Genomic DNA, 14,812 nt, shown 5'->3' with positions numbered 1-14,812 from the left:
AGGTACATCTCAGTAATGGCTGTCTTGTTGTCTTTGGGGTTTGGGAGATGCATGTGGCGTGGTCAGATTCAGCTAATAAGTCATTTATCCTCCCTATTTATATCATGCCAGTAGACGCAGTTTAAGAACAGGTATTTTGTTTTTTCTGTTCTACAGCATGCTAGCTTTGCTACACTATCGCCTAGCTGTATAGCATTTATCCAGTACTAACTGTATGGTATAACTTCCCCAAAGGGCAGCAAAGCCAAGGCTTCTTGAGCAAATACTGGACATTTATACATGTTATACTGGACATTTTAGCAGCCCTGCTTATGTGTATTGGAAATTGAACAACATGCTGTGTTCCCTCTAACATTGATACGTTTGTAGTTACAGAGATTTGAGCCAACTCTTCCTGTGTGGTGTAGCGTTGCAAAACAATGAAATCTTTCACTTCTGCCATCTAGGTTAGAACTGAGACATAGGGAATGCCCAGTCTTTACGAAGCAGTATATATCAAGTTAATGTCACACTTTGAACCCCTGTGCTGAGTTCTGTCTAGCCTAGCTGGAAAATTTATTCTCTCTCTTCTGAAGATAAAGGATAAAACCTTTATTTCCTATTTATTTTTTCAGATGTCCGTTAGACTGTTCCCATTATGGTTTCAGTTCAGCTATCTTTCTGAATACTTTGTAAGCTGAATGATTAATACTTGTGCCATTAAAAAAATAATACTGCGTGGTACCTCACATCTCTCACTCACCCAGAAATTACTGTTGTTTTTGTTATTCCAAGAACAGTTTGCCTGAACTTATGTGCTTTACTGCTGCAGAACTGTAGCACTATATTTCTTAAAGCCAGGCGTACAGTGAATACCATCTTCTTGAAAGTGAAGTTTGCTCTTGTACAGCCTATTTTAATGCTTTTATTGAAATGTGTGCATCTGGAGCAGGAGCTGTGGTTACTAGTGTTCTCCTATGGCAATATTGCTTATGCTCAGTTTGCCTGGGGATAGACAGCCTAGTGTTGGATTAGCCTGGCTTCAAGCAGAGTGGAGGATTTCGGTTGTATTTGAAAGTGTACCAAGTGTTGACCTTACCAACGAGGTAAAAAGTATAGTATTTTATTTTCTCCATAGGGTTCCTCTCAGGCTTTGGGATTGTACTCTTTGAAGGCATGCTCAAAACCTATTTTTTTTTTTAATCCATTCTTTTTGTGTCCAGAGCATTGAGCGTTTCTAATAAAGATGTTTCTAGGTGAAAAAGTTTGAGGTAGGTGGCTTGATAATAGCAAGGAAAAAGTGGAATGGTGATGGAAACCACATGTATAAGATCTATTTTTTTTTAATGGAAAGTGCAAAAGCATCATCTTTACTCCTGCATCTGTTTTCAAATCAACAGTTATTGATGAGAAAAGGAAGCTATGTTTATGTCATTCCCAGAAGTTTAGCATGTATTTCTGCACGTGGCATGGGTTGTTGCCAAATAGGCTTAGCTATTGATTACAGAGAGCCAAACAGCATCCTGGCAATTTGCATATACTAGCTTTGGAGAAAACCACTGGTACTTCCAGTCTAAAATCCTTTCTGACGCTGTATGCTTCTCTGTGAAAATAAAAACCTTGTAGTAAGGCTTTCTGAGGAGCAGTCTGTCCACCTGAGGAGCTTCCTAACTTCCATTTAGTGATAGTTTTTAGTTTTGATTCTTGGATCTGACTTACCCATGCTTCTTTCCAAAGCTTTTGTTGTGATGTCCTATTGTAAGTGTCAGAAGCTTTTATCTTCAGGAATATTTTATTTCTCCAAAACTGTAGTGACTCAAACTGTTGATGTGAAGCCCTGCAAAGAAAGAATAGGTCAGGAAATCTGAGAAGTGATGACTCAATTATACTGCTCTTGCTAATTCATTTGAATTGTTGATTCCAACTTTGTTATTGGCTTCGTAAACCTCAGTGTCTGAAACTTGCAACTGATACCTTTTCTAAAAACAGGAGGGGAGGAGGGGAGCACTGTTTATTTCAACAGGCACAAGCAACGCTTCCAAAATATGCTTGTGGTTTTATCACAGAGTTATGAATCTTAAGTTATCTAGTGGTGACTAACGTGGTGAGATGGTAGCCTAACATGTCCGCTCTTTATTTGGAAAAGGTAGTTCTTATCAGAAGATGAACAACAGTGGTATTTCATTCAAAGTGTTTGTTGAGTCCCCAAGTACAGATATCAAGTCCGTTGGCAGTTCAAGCTGAAAGATAGATAAACTCGGCTTTCAGAGTTGCACTGCAAGATCTTGAGGATTTTGTAGTACAGAAAGCAACTCTTCCCCTGGCCTGCCTTCTCTCCTTACAGGTGCACACTTTTTAGACCACCCTATGGTTTGATCAGAATTAACAAAGACTTGCATGTATCTCTTGATCAGGTAGAATTTCACTTACATTGCGGATTTATTTATTTTTAACTCTCTGTTATCTCACTAGCCTGGTAGTTCAGAAATAGATTGTAACAACTTTCCAAATACCTCAGCCAGAGCCTAGGTTATACCAGTGGATACGTCTAGGAGAACTCTGCAGGTCAAGAGAAATTCCCTTTTCCTCCCTGCGGAGTTTAACCTACGGAGTTCCGGCGCATGTCTGTAAGAGAGCGTTCTCATACTGTTCTGTCTCCATAAAATTAAAATGCAAGAACAAATCCTGAAAAGTTCAGGGGAGTCCCTGAATTTCAGGGTTTATACAGTTTGCATTGAAGGGAAGCTGGGTTGGAGGGCATCAAATATGTGGCCTTGTTTCCATAGACAGGCAGCGCAGCAGAACTAGGGTTCCTGCAGTCCATGGGACTACCCTATCCTCCCTGATTTGCCACCTTCTTTTGGACACAGAGCACAGGGAACTGTTTAGCCCTGTGACAATAATACCAGTTGTAATATGTGCCTGACAGTGAGAGGATGAACGATTCATTCGCCCAGAGTGAGAAAAAGTATGCTGGGTAAAAATTTCTCTATGGATCACTTTAGGCTCTCACAGAAACTTGAATATGCTAAATGAGTGTGGTTCCCTAAATGAACCAATAGGGATGGCCAGGCACAGGCAACACTTTTATCCCACAAGAGGGAGGAGGGGTGAATGAGCTGGAAGATATAAACTGAACAAAGCCATGCTACCCTTCTGAGTCACCCGCATGCACTGGATGGGTAAGGCTTCCTGCTTCCTGGGACACAGAAGTGGGGTCATGATTCTGACAATGGATGCTGGTAAGTTATTTTCTATTTAAATGCATCTCTCTTATATGGGAAGTCTTTCTTGCCCTTCGCCTTCCCAGCTGGAAAGAAATCTGTAGAAAACCGAATTGTTCAAAAATACTCCAGGCTTCTCAAGCTGTGCGTGCTTTGCTTTGTTACACGATATTGTTATTTCTTGCCTGCTATTCATTGAAGCACTTATTCTCTGTTTCATCTCTTGCAATCCAAGAGCATGGTGCCAAAAGTGTGTCCCTTAATATATGCTTCTGTCTTCATTAACGAGGCAGACCCTGTGGCCTGAGAAGAACATGTCACACTGAAAGCAGGGTGTGATGGTCTCGGGAAGATGTGTGCTAAATCTTAAGCTTGCTGTAAAGACCTAGCAATAAACTAATGATTTTGGCTTCCTCTGCATTTACAGAAATTTTATATTGGGGATGAAGAGGGAGGAATTGTTGCACTTCTGAGATAGGGCATTCTATTTTGTATGTTTATAGCCAAGGAAGCTTATAGCCAAGGAAGCGTATGTGAAAACAGCATTTAAAAGATTTTTTTTTTTTCAAGTGCAAAAGTGAAATCCTTTAACATAATGCCCTCTGTGATAAGGAGAATGAATACTAACAGTTAGATGTAGAGTGGTTTAGTAAAAGGAACACGCCATCCCAGTCCCGCTCCTTGAGAGGGGGTGTGTTTCCATGTCATAACTTGCATCCTTCAAATTCCTCAGTAATAAAAGACCTAGGATGTTAAATGGTTATGGATAAGGCAGAAAGTGCCAGGGCTTGTGCTCCGACAACACGCTGATGACTGCTCTTTCTCTTACCAGTTGCAGGAATGCTTGCTGCGTTTTAAGAGCTGTTTTGAATGTCTTCTGTCAGCAGCTGATTCAGTCACTTTTTTTTTCCCCTGTTTTAATCTACTTGTCACATGCCCAGTTTACTCCCTGGAAAAGTTCCCTATCCCCTGCTATTGTACATCTGAATAAATTTTGTTGGGCCTTTGCTAAGGCATAAAGGGAAAACTGTCAGTGCTCACTTCCCACTCTTGACTTTTCCCTAAGACGTCCAGAAAGTGACACAGCTGGGTTCTTCATTCACAATTTAGAGAAGATAACAAACCACTTCATTTAGCTTGATTGAAGTTACTTTGTCATCATCTATGTAGGCAAGATTAAAACCAGTGACTCTTTTTGTGTTCAATGTATGTTACGTACTTTGCAAACCAATTAAAATCCAGGCCCTTTAATTTAGATGATAAGATTTAACACAAGCTCAGACAGAGGAGTAGGATGACAAAGGGCTCACAGAGGGATATAGACTTTTCCATGAGGTGGAGGCTGGTGATTTTCACGTTTTGTCACTTTTCATTAGAGTAGCTTCTAGAGGTGCTAATAAAATGACAGGCCTTCTTAAAGCAGATCAATTAGTGGGAATTAGTAATGCTTTTCTCCCCTTGTACAAGAAGAAATGATGCCTAGATGCTAAATCATGTGCCTGGAGTTATCGGAGGATCTCTAGCAATGTTCAGGATTTAAGTGGTTACAGAAGACACGGATTCAGGCCTTTCCTACAAGACACTTCTTCCTCTTTGAAGTGTTGGACTTCCTGTACTGTACTGGAGTAACTTAACTCTTTGTTTTGGAAAGATTGAGGAGAGAATAATATGTGGTTAAAAATGTGTATCTTTTATTTACGTATACCTGCGTACTTGCTCTGTGTGCTATTTCTTTGCACTGTGGTGTGAACCATAAAGGTAATGCTGCTCACCTGCGCTTCATTAGATCCAAACTAGTGTTGTCTTTCAGAACAGTGCCAGTACATTCGTTTCTCAGGAGTTGTTGTTCACCAGTAGTCCTAGTGATAGTTTTCAGAGTTATGCTGCCTCATATTGTCAGCAAACATACATTTCGGAAGCTCCTCATTACTTTTTTAGTTAAGACTTCCTTAACTGTAGTTCTCAGCTTCTTTGTGGGAAAATGATTCCAAATACCTGAAAGGAAACATTCTGATATAACTGTTTATAACAGTGAGTTCCAGTACTTCTTGATTTATTTCAGTTACAGAAAAAATATGCTAACAATTTACTGCCTTAATTTGGGACATGGGTAGCACTCCAAGTAGCTTATCTGCTTGGTTTCGCTTGCCTTTTAAAGCTGAGCTTGTTGTTCTTGGAATTGTTTCTTTCTTCAACTTGTAAGTTTTCATTACAAGTCAGGACTGTGTTTTGTGTGGGTTTTCTTTTCTTTTTTTTTTTTTTTTTTAAATGAGCATCAAATTTTTAAGCTCTTTGTAACAGAATACAATGAGATTAATGAACAGAAGTTTTAGCAATTACTTATATCTGATAAAAATTGAAGTAAATGGACTTCTCATGCTTCCCTTCCTTCCCCCCATATCTTTTTATTCGGCTGCATTTGTTTTTGCAGCTCTTATTTCCTTGTAGGAGCAGGACTGAAAAGTTGGGGGGGGGGTTAAATTAAAAGCTGCAAGACAGAGTTGACAGTTTAATTGGATTTAAAGTAGCTACAGGCTGGGACTGTTGCAACAGCTGATTTGATCCTTCTGAGTTTCAAGAGCTATTTATGGTAGATTAGCTGCATCAAAGCTCTACTGTTCCAACCATAAAAGGTTGGTCCTATGTGAAGTTGCCACACTGCATTTGGCTTAGTCCTCTGAGGTTGGAGAGCCTATAGCTTTTTGTGTGGATAAATCCAGTGATGGATGGAAATGCTAAAGGCAGCTCAGGAAATAACATTGTTGAGGACTTCAGATGGCAGCGAACTTTTAGAAGGAGATTTTCACTGTTAAGTTTTTTGCTCTAATGTTTGGAATCGGCACTTGGAATATAGCTCCTGCATATTTACTGCATTTGGTGAACACATGCTTTTAGAAAAGCACTGTTCTAATTTTATCTGACTTATTTGAATCATCTTGACTGCACACGTACTTGCCAGCCTTGCATGTTGATATTTGGTAACTTTTGTAATGACACTTTTTTTTGTTTTCTTAGTGGCTGAATGTTAAGTTATTTGGAAAAGAATCATAGCTGAAGCAAGGAACTTCTATGAAACAGGAGTTATGAAATTTTTGGCCAAAGAGTTTCAGGGGCTGTCAGTGACTGTTTTGAGCAGACTTTGACCCCTTCTGCTGCATCATTTCCTTCCTCCTCTGTGTAAAGGCAGACAAGTGGATTTTTTACAAGATTCTGAAGTAAGTAGCACCTCACTCCGGGAGCTTGCACACAGTCATTGGAGCCAGTTGTTTGAGAACATTTGAGGCTTTGTCAGGTTGAAATGTGAGTGGGTTTATTCCAGCCTGTGCATGCCAGTCATTCAGTCTTCCTTGAGGCATTTTGTGTTTTTATTCTTGTGGTTTTGCTTAAAGGATGAGTTCATTCTGCTAGGAATGGTAAGTTGTGTCACTGGTTGGTTGGTGTGAGGTGCCTTTCTTCCCTTGCAGTTTTCGTATACGTTAACCTTAGCCACAGTACTACACACAGCTCTTAGAACCCTTTTTTAAAAACTGTTTTTTCATTAGCGTTTTTGTCTTCTGTTTAAGAAGTTTTATGAACAGGTGTGAATACTGTTTCATTAGATAACTCTGTTGTATGTTGACATTTGGAGTTTTCTGAAGAACGCTTTCTTCAACTTTCCTTTCTCTTATTTTTAAACAATATCAGGTCACCACAGATGAAATTCACTGGTGCTGCTTTTACGGGTGCAAAAGTATCAGCTGTTAAAGGAGGGGGAGAAGGGGGCAGAGGAGGTTCCTTGCCCCAAGGATGTTCCCAGTGTTGTATTTGCCTACAGCAGAAAGGCAAGAAGAGTGTTCTTGATGAGGAAAAAAAGTTTTCTGCTTTAAAAATAGTTCTATGTGCTGCCTGTATTTTCCTTTTAGGAGCTAGCAATTATAAGGCCATTTTCCTTGAATCGCAAATCTGTGTTCTTCTGTCAAATGGATCTAGAATTTTTTTCTGAAATATGCAAACTTCTAGTAGTGCCTGGAGAATGCCAAAAGACAGAATAGGTCTAGAGAGTAACTCTTTAAAAATGTTTTTTTTTTTTTTCAGTTTAGCGCAGGGAATGTTTATTTGAAAAAAAAAAAATGTGTTTTTTTAATCTTTTACTTTTTCACACAGATCTTAGGAGATATCCCTTTAAATTCTCACCATGATCTGTATATTTATAGGAGATAGACTCTTTCTATGTGCAGAAGCAGTGAGTGGTAGAAGAAAACTGCATGATCAATATTCTCCTTCAGATAACCTGTTAATTCTTGTTTTGTGTAAACAGACACATATTTCCATTTGCTACTGAACTTAAAACGTTTTTACTTTATGCACTTAAGCACTAAAATGTTACTTTACTCAAGTAAAATAACTATTTTTAATGGGCATCCGTTTTGTTTTTTATACAACCTGATTTTTTTTTTTTCTTGGTGCTTGCATTTTGAAAAGTGAGTTGACAGAAATTTCTCTCCCATTTTAATGTGCCTGTGTTGTGCTCCTATAAACCTGTTAAGGTATAAAGTCTTTTAAAAGCCTTTTAAAAGACTTAAAGCAGACCATAAGGACCTCAGACATGGAAGTCAATAACCCCTGAATACGCGCGAGACCAAGAAGACACTGTGAAGTCCTTAACTTAGGTTTCAGGCTCAAATGCAAAAAGGTGTAATGCAGGAAACGTTTTGATTGATGAAAAGTAATGATATAAGCTCTGCTTTGTGTAGCAGATGCTTAAACTTGTTGGAACAGGTCAACTTCCTTCCTTGCTCCCTGGGGATTAGACAGTCAATTTAAGCACTAATTCTACTTCTCCAGCACTGTTTTGTCTTGAGTGTATTGCTAAATGACGTTCCTGGCAGAAACTTCCATTGTGAAGGAGGATTGTAGATATCTAGGAGATTTATTCAGAAGGACTATAGTCTTATATTTAGCATTTCTCTGCAAAATTGCTTATATTGGATACTCTCTGTGGGGCAAAGGTAGTGGGACATGAAAGGAGTTTTATTCTTGCTATTGGATCTTGACTTTTTATGCAGAGAAGAGAGATTACAATATCCACTTAAACTGTGTGCAGAGCTCCCCAAAATTATCTAGATGAGGGAAAGTAAAATGGCAATACATGTTCCTTCTTTTCAGCAAGTCAAAGATAGGCTCGGAGATGGTGGAATTGAGCCATCTGTGACCAAGACATTTCCAGCCACAGGCTTAAGGAATCTTTTGCCAGTTTTCTCTGTGTGGAAAGAATATGTGGTTTACTGTGATTACCTCGTACACATTAGGAGTTGAGGTTTCTCTCTTCTTTAGATTTATCTTTATTAAGTGGTTGGAAGGCTTTTTATAGCTTCAGTACACTTGTTTGTGTGAAACATTCTTACTAACATGTATAAATTAGGTTTTGACTTTTGAAATGCAGTATTTTCATTTTCCCTGCTTACAATAGATTCACAAGAAAGGCTGTTGTCTATGAATACTTCCATATAATGAACATAGGTAAAGAAATGCACAAAAGCTTCTTTACGGTTTAAATTGCCGTGGTTGGAACGTATTTTTGTTCCCCAGTTTGTTGACTGGTGAGCGCTGTGCATGGCAATCTCATTATAATTTTAACGAGGCAGAAGCTCCGGAATACTTTGTGGTAACAGGGCAGCTGAGATTGTGCACGTTGTAGAGGCATTGCTGTTTGTAATGTATTCTCTTGTTGAATATGCAGGCTTCTGTTTCTCCATTAAGAAAGATCCATCCATTTCGCAGAACGAGGGGAATAGTATACTTTTACAGGAAGCGGTAAGACCATATTCTCTCCGCTGCTTAATTTACTGTTTCTACTACTTTCTCAACCGGACAGTTTAGAGTTAACGGACACATTGGAAAGTCTCTGATTTTTAATGAGCAAAGCATGTCCTAGTTGGAATCTGCCTTAAGCAGATAAGAATGCATTGGGTAACTAGTGATAAAACTGCTTCTGATGTCATTTAGTCACGTGGTGTTATGTGTGAGGGAGTCTTTCAGTAGAGAGGGCCGAGTGATTATATACCAAGTCTTTACTGATTCATTTGGATTTAGTTGATTGAATGGTCTGTCTTTTTGCTTTAATGATGCCAGTTTGTAGAGTTTAAAAAAATAAAAATCTGTAAAGTCAGACTTCGCATATGCAGATCAAAAGATCTTCCAGGGTTGTCCTTTTTCACGTATATAAAAAAGCACCATGATGAATGCGGACCTAAAGCATCCTGTGTCACAATAACTGAGACCATGTACTTTACTTCAGGCTGTGTCAGACTGTTATGCGGGAATTGTGTAACTTCTCCACAGAATTCAGCAGTCCAACACCGAAAGCTGCCTGTTAGTTGTGGTCTCTTTTACAAAGGAACTTGACTCGGGTCTTAGGGGAGAGGTTGTGTGCCAAAGTACTGTGAGAAGTTAGTAAAACTTCTGTGGAGTTGATGACTGCTAAATGTGTTCCTAATGGCTTATACCTGTAATAATCCTAGCGGTCAGCAAGGACCTGCTGGATTTCATTTTTGCTCAGTCAACAGCCTTAGATTTAGACAAAATTACTGTCCACTCCCCAAAATAAAACAGCTAGTACTGTCTGCTATTGTCTTGCCAGGGGAAGGAGAGAGGAGTGTGAATTAGTGTTTATTGTTTTGAAATTATTGTTGTTTTGAAGTATTCTGGTAGTGTGTGGTTTACATGTGACGTTTTCTGTCTTGCCATTAAGTTCAGTTAAGCCTCTGAGACAGCTAGAATAACTCTATTAATTCTTAAAACTGTGTGTGTGTGTATTTTATGTATATATATATATATATATATAATTTTATATATATTTTTTATATATATATTTATATATTTATATATATTTTATATATGTATATACACACACATACATAATAAAAAATAAAGTTACCCCAACTGTTTATACTGGAGTGGAGAGAGAAAAAAAAATAGTATTTCAATGTTGTCTTTCCTTAAGTACCATGCCAGCGAGCTCTGCAAACAAGGCGAGGTCCTACTGGAGGCAATTTTTCCGCCTGCTATTGGCACTCCGGTGGTAATTGGTAATGGTGACCCTGTGACCACAACTGCAGATCTGGGAGTTGAGACTCTTGGGTTCATTTGGCTTTGGTGTCAGTCATCATACCACTTGCGTGCCTTCAGTTTCCAGCTGTGAAATGTGCAGTTTCTACAGGACAGATAAAAGGTGTCTAGAGTAACGTACCTGGAAGGGGACAGGCCATCACAAACAGCACGACTGAAGCAAGGAGCTCTAGATCTCTCCTCTGCTACCCAGTTTGTTAACACAGGCCAACTGAAGCTGAACAGCTGAAGCAGTTGTTGTCCCAGCACCATTGGATTTCACTTTTTCTTCCTGTTTATTGTGAAGACAAGTGGTTATTTTCTACAGTGGATAAAGCTAAGCTTGAATGATGTACTTCTTGCAGTCAAACCACCTAGAGCATATATCTCATTTGAAAGATAAAAACTCGAGAATTCAGTGTTAGTAATTCTGAGCAACATGATAAATTCCTGAAGTTAAAGGAAATGGAGCTTATTGCATGCCTTGGAAATCCAAATTTAAAAACCTAATTTAACTATAGAGTTAGTTTATGCTAAAAGTACTTCAGGCAAAGCACATGATTTTTGTTCAGGGTTACATACAACTGTAATGTGCAGTTGAGGAAAAAATGCAATAAAGAAAGCATATGGGTTTGGAGTCAGTCAAAAGCTTAAGGAAAATACTTAAATATTTTGTTGCTTTCAGTGGGAATTGCATACTCTTTGCTTTGAGCCATGTAGAGAATCCCTGAGTTGCATTCAGTGAAATCTATATGAATTGAATGTACAAGATGACTTTGAAAACATAGCTCAAACCTGGTTCCTTCTTTCTGATCACATGATAAGGGTTGGGGGGGTGGTTTTTTTTTTTTTAGATTTGTTTTTAGCAAAGAATCTGTATGTTAATAGCTGTAGGGTTTGGTGTTTTTTTTTTTTTTTTTCAGAATGGGAAATTTCAGCTTATACACTAACGCAAAATGAACTTCGGTCTTCGAAGGTCGCGTTAGCTTTTACAGGATTAAATACCAAAGTCTCAGGCTGAAATTTCTCCCATTTTCTCATTTCCATTTCTCATGAATTTGAGCGGGGAAACCCTAGCAGGGAAAACATACCTTATAAAATAGCACAGAATGTGTTTTGGTTATAGGGCTCTGCATATTAAAATATTCTCTGATTATCAGTACACAGAAACTTTAAAGGTAGGCTTCAAATGCATTTGTGGCAACTGCAGATGCAATTTCAGTATTGTCAAAATGCTTTTGCCAGTTCATATATGAAAATAGTGGACTTGCTGATGGCTTTAACAATTACTTTCTTAGTATGGGAGAGAGGGGCTTCCTGCCACGCAGCGATTTAAAACTGAACTGAGGAATTAAAGCAAAAATGTTTCTGTACCTCTGCAAAAATTCAGAAACGTGGTACTTTCAGTAAGCCCTAAGCGATCATATTAATGAACAAAACCATTAGTGGATTTTTTTAATGGTAAGATCTACTTATATAGCAATCATCTAGAATTATGTTTCAACCGTGTTTTTTTTATAACCTAAACACCAGTGAGTCAGAACATTTCCAGAACAAATGTATTTTGTCTGCAAAATTGGTTGTATTTGTGTAGGAAACTTTTTTCTCTTGTTGAAATTTCTAGAAATGATAAGGGTCTCTTGACACATTTTATTCAGAGCAATGGCTAACTGAAATAACTGTACTTGTGTGAGAAGTACAGCTAAGGTCATTTAATTTTACAAAACAGCATGTAATTTACCCATGAAATCTCCCAGAGATTTTTTCGGAGCATGGATCAGGCCTTCAGGTGGGAAGGACATGTCTGCAGAGGGCAAATAGACTCACTCGAACATATTGCCATTTTCACTAGATCTGAGTGATGCAGTGAAGAGGCAGGCAGTGCTGATGCCAGCCAGAGAAAAGAAGGATTGAATGTAGGTGTCGTACCAGTCTGCATCGAGCTACTTATTGCCACGTGTATGTGAGAAGTGACCTGTCCAGCCAGAGATCTCAGAGGTGGAAATGGGATATTTCAGGTACAGAGAACTTGGGATTGGGTTTGGAGGGAGGTCTGACTTGGATTCTGTCCTGGAAGGACAACTAGGCCACGTTCTCCTGTTTCTTTGAAGGAACAGCAAAGAATTGGTGGTGCTGAAGTGTATCAGAGCTCAACAGAAGAGATCTGATGATCATATACCCACGTGCAACATACTGAGGGGCAGTATGGACACTTAGGACACTTAGGTCCCTTAAGAAGAACTTTGATAACTTACAGTTGTGAATTTGAACAGGCTCCTGTACATGCAAATGGCTGGTATTCCTTCTCTGACCAGAGGCTGATAGTCTTTGCTGATGGGTGATTAGATGAAGTCACAACTTCTTCTGTGTAATGGTTCTCTTTAGGTGTGCACAGGAAAAATAATCTATTCTGGCACTTATTCAGAGCCATAAAGGCCTAGCTTTTCTGGTGTTAATCATGTTTCTGGCTATTTCAACTGTGCATATATGCTGGCTATGTGGATTCATAATGATTTAGTCAAAGGAGAAAACATAGCAACAAGTTGCTCAGCACACTTCAGTCTGACTTTTTTTTTTTCCTCTGAGTTAGTAATAGTTATCAATCCTTGTCGTTAATATGCCCGACAAATATTACTAATTGCAGCAATACATAAACCCATCAATAAGAGTGCCTATATTCTTTTGAATAGCTGCCCTGCTTTAAACAGGAGACATCAAGAGCGTCCTTGTCCCTTGCTTGCTTGTAGATCGGTGCTTAGGGTTGTCTCATGGAGCATGGGTTCAGCTTCTCCCAGACTGAGTTGCAAGTCCAGCTCTCCATTTCATGTGGGAATGCCCAGACCATTTGGAAATCATTAGGTGAGGTCAGCAACAGTCTGTCCTTCTTTCAGTTGAGTTAATGAAAACAATGATGATTGCTGTGCTAAACTTGTTGCTGTCCATCTACGTTAGATATACCCAAGCACACCTACTGCAAACACTTAAGGCTTGGGGATACCTGGTTGGTTCTTCAGACTGCTTTGGGCAGCTGATGGTTTGGACTGGCAGATCAGAACAGTGGAGGTGGTAATGCCCCTCTACATGCTCTTAGAGAAGTTAAGGTGCCTTATGCTATATAATTCAGTCTGTCTTTAAAATAACAGCTTAGGAGTCCCTCCTTCCCCCCAAGGTACAGAGGTGTTGTGGGGACGTGAGTCTGAGCAGTCTTTTACGCAAAATTACTAGTTCTGTACCTCTCACTTGAAATTTAAATTTTTGTCTTGAGGTATGAAGGCTTACATACTACCTGTGCCTGGTTGTTTGGACTGCTGAATTAAAAATAAGCATAAATGAAGATATGCCATGATTTTGAAGTCCCAGTGCAGAAGACTTGTCCCAGGAACTTGACAGTTTGATTGAAGCCAGCACAGAAATAGCTACCTTCTACTGAAACATTAAATAAACAAGTAGTTCTGAATCAAATCTAGGACAGGTAATTTGAGTAGACTTTTATGAGTGACTTGCAATTGCCTGTGATGATGTGATACTTAATGCAGACAATAAAATGTCATGACAACATAATTTTGTGGAAGTAGTTGTCAGGAAGGAAAGTGACTCCATGCACATTTCTCTCAAACACTTGAGATACAGCAAAAACTATTAGGCTTCGTTGCCCCGGCTTGTCTTCCTGGCTTGCCAAGCAGCCTTCCCACAGCAGGCACTAGGTCCCTAGAAAAGCTTTGGGGAGAAAGGGAGAGGTGGAAGCCGGCAGTGAGAGAGATCAAGGATTAGAAGCTAGGCTTTGAGACTGAAACCTAGAGCTAATTTCAAGGAGAACCAAGAGAAGTACTCAGAAAAGAGCAGCACTCTCCTTTTGTTTTTACTGCCTTGATTGGATAAATGGGCTAGTTTAAACAGGATCTTTGGGTCACCTGTCTGCGGGGAACAGACAGGTTTGATATGCTGGGATAACAGTCTAAGATTTAATCTGAGTATTGCATCATGGGATTACACCCTAGGAGGTGTAAATGACTAGCGCTTAAGATGACTCCGCTTACGTGCCCTGTACCCTGACAACGTCTTGTTCAGTACCTCAAGATATTTTACTCCTCATTCACCTTTAAATCAGTGGCTGTGAAAAGCAACCTGCTGCTCAGCTGCAGAGTGTAACAAATAGTTTTAGTTGAAATCAACTCCAGATGGATTAATACTTCTAAATTGCATCTCTCCTATGGCCTGAGGCAATCGGTTGGGATACAAAGTAGTTGTCTGCTGGTTGGGCTGCTTCTGCAAACTTAGATTTTTGTTTTGAACAGTATTTCCCTCTTAGTGGGGAGCAAGACTTAGAATGGCCCTTGCTTACGAAACAACTGATAAACTGAAACCTAAATCTGAAAGTCTACGCAGCCAAGGTGGGCCCTTCTGCACACACAGCAACGATGCTTGACTACAGCTCATGCTGGGCGGACTTGTGTGAATCTTCTTGATTCAGAGGAGTAATTTTGTCAGTTCACTCAGGGTTAAGCATATTCAGCAGATTACAG

General features: G+C 39.3%; 1 protein-coding gene across 29 annotated transcripts in view; it reads left to right on the top strand.

Annotated features, from left to right (window-relative positions):
* The window catches only part of SVIL (supervillin), a 141,830-nt gene that overhangs the window by 33,518 nt on the left and 93,500 nt on the right, over positions 1 to 14,812 (top strand). For 17 of the 29 annotated variants that reach the window (XM_068934466.1, XM_068934465.1, XM_068934462.1 and 14 more), the window contains exon 1: positions 3,092 to 3,221. The exons of 9 other annotated variants lie outside the window; for them this stretch is intronic. In XM_068934466.1, the coding sequence (XP_068790567.1) occupies positions 3,149 to 3,221 (73 nt within the window). In that variant the 5' untranslated portion in view covers positions 3,092 to 3,148. Of the gene's footprint in view, positions 1 to 3,088; positions 3,222 to 6,223; positions 6,419 to 8,922; positions 8,997 to 12,254; positions 12,308 to 14,812 lie in introns of those variants that run through there. 3 more of the 29 variants (XM_068934470.1, XM_068934467.1, XM_068934459.1) reach the window with 3 other exon arrangements.

This window comes from Struthio camelus, chromosome 2, assembly GCF_040807025.1.
Source record: "Struthio camelus isolate bStrCam1 chromosome 2, bStrCam1.hap1, whole genome shotgun sequence".
Taxonomy (NCBI): Eukaryota; Metazoa; Chordata; class Aves; order Struthioniformes; family Struthionidae; genus Struthio; species Struthio camelus.
This window is presented reverse-complemented; position numbering and strand designations above follow the sequence as displayed.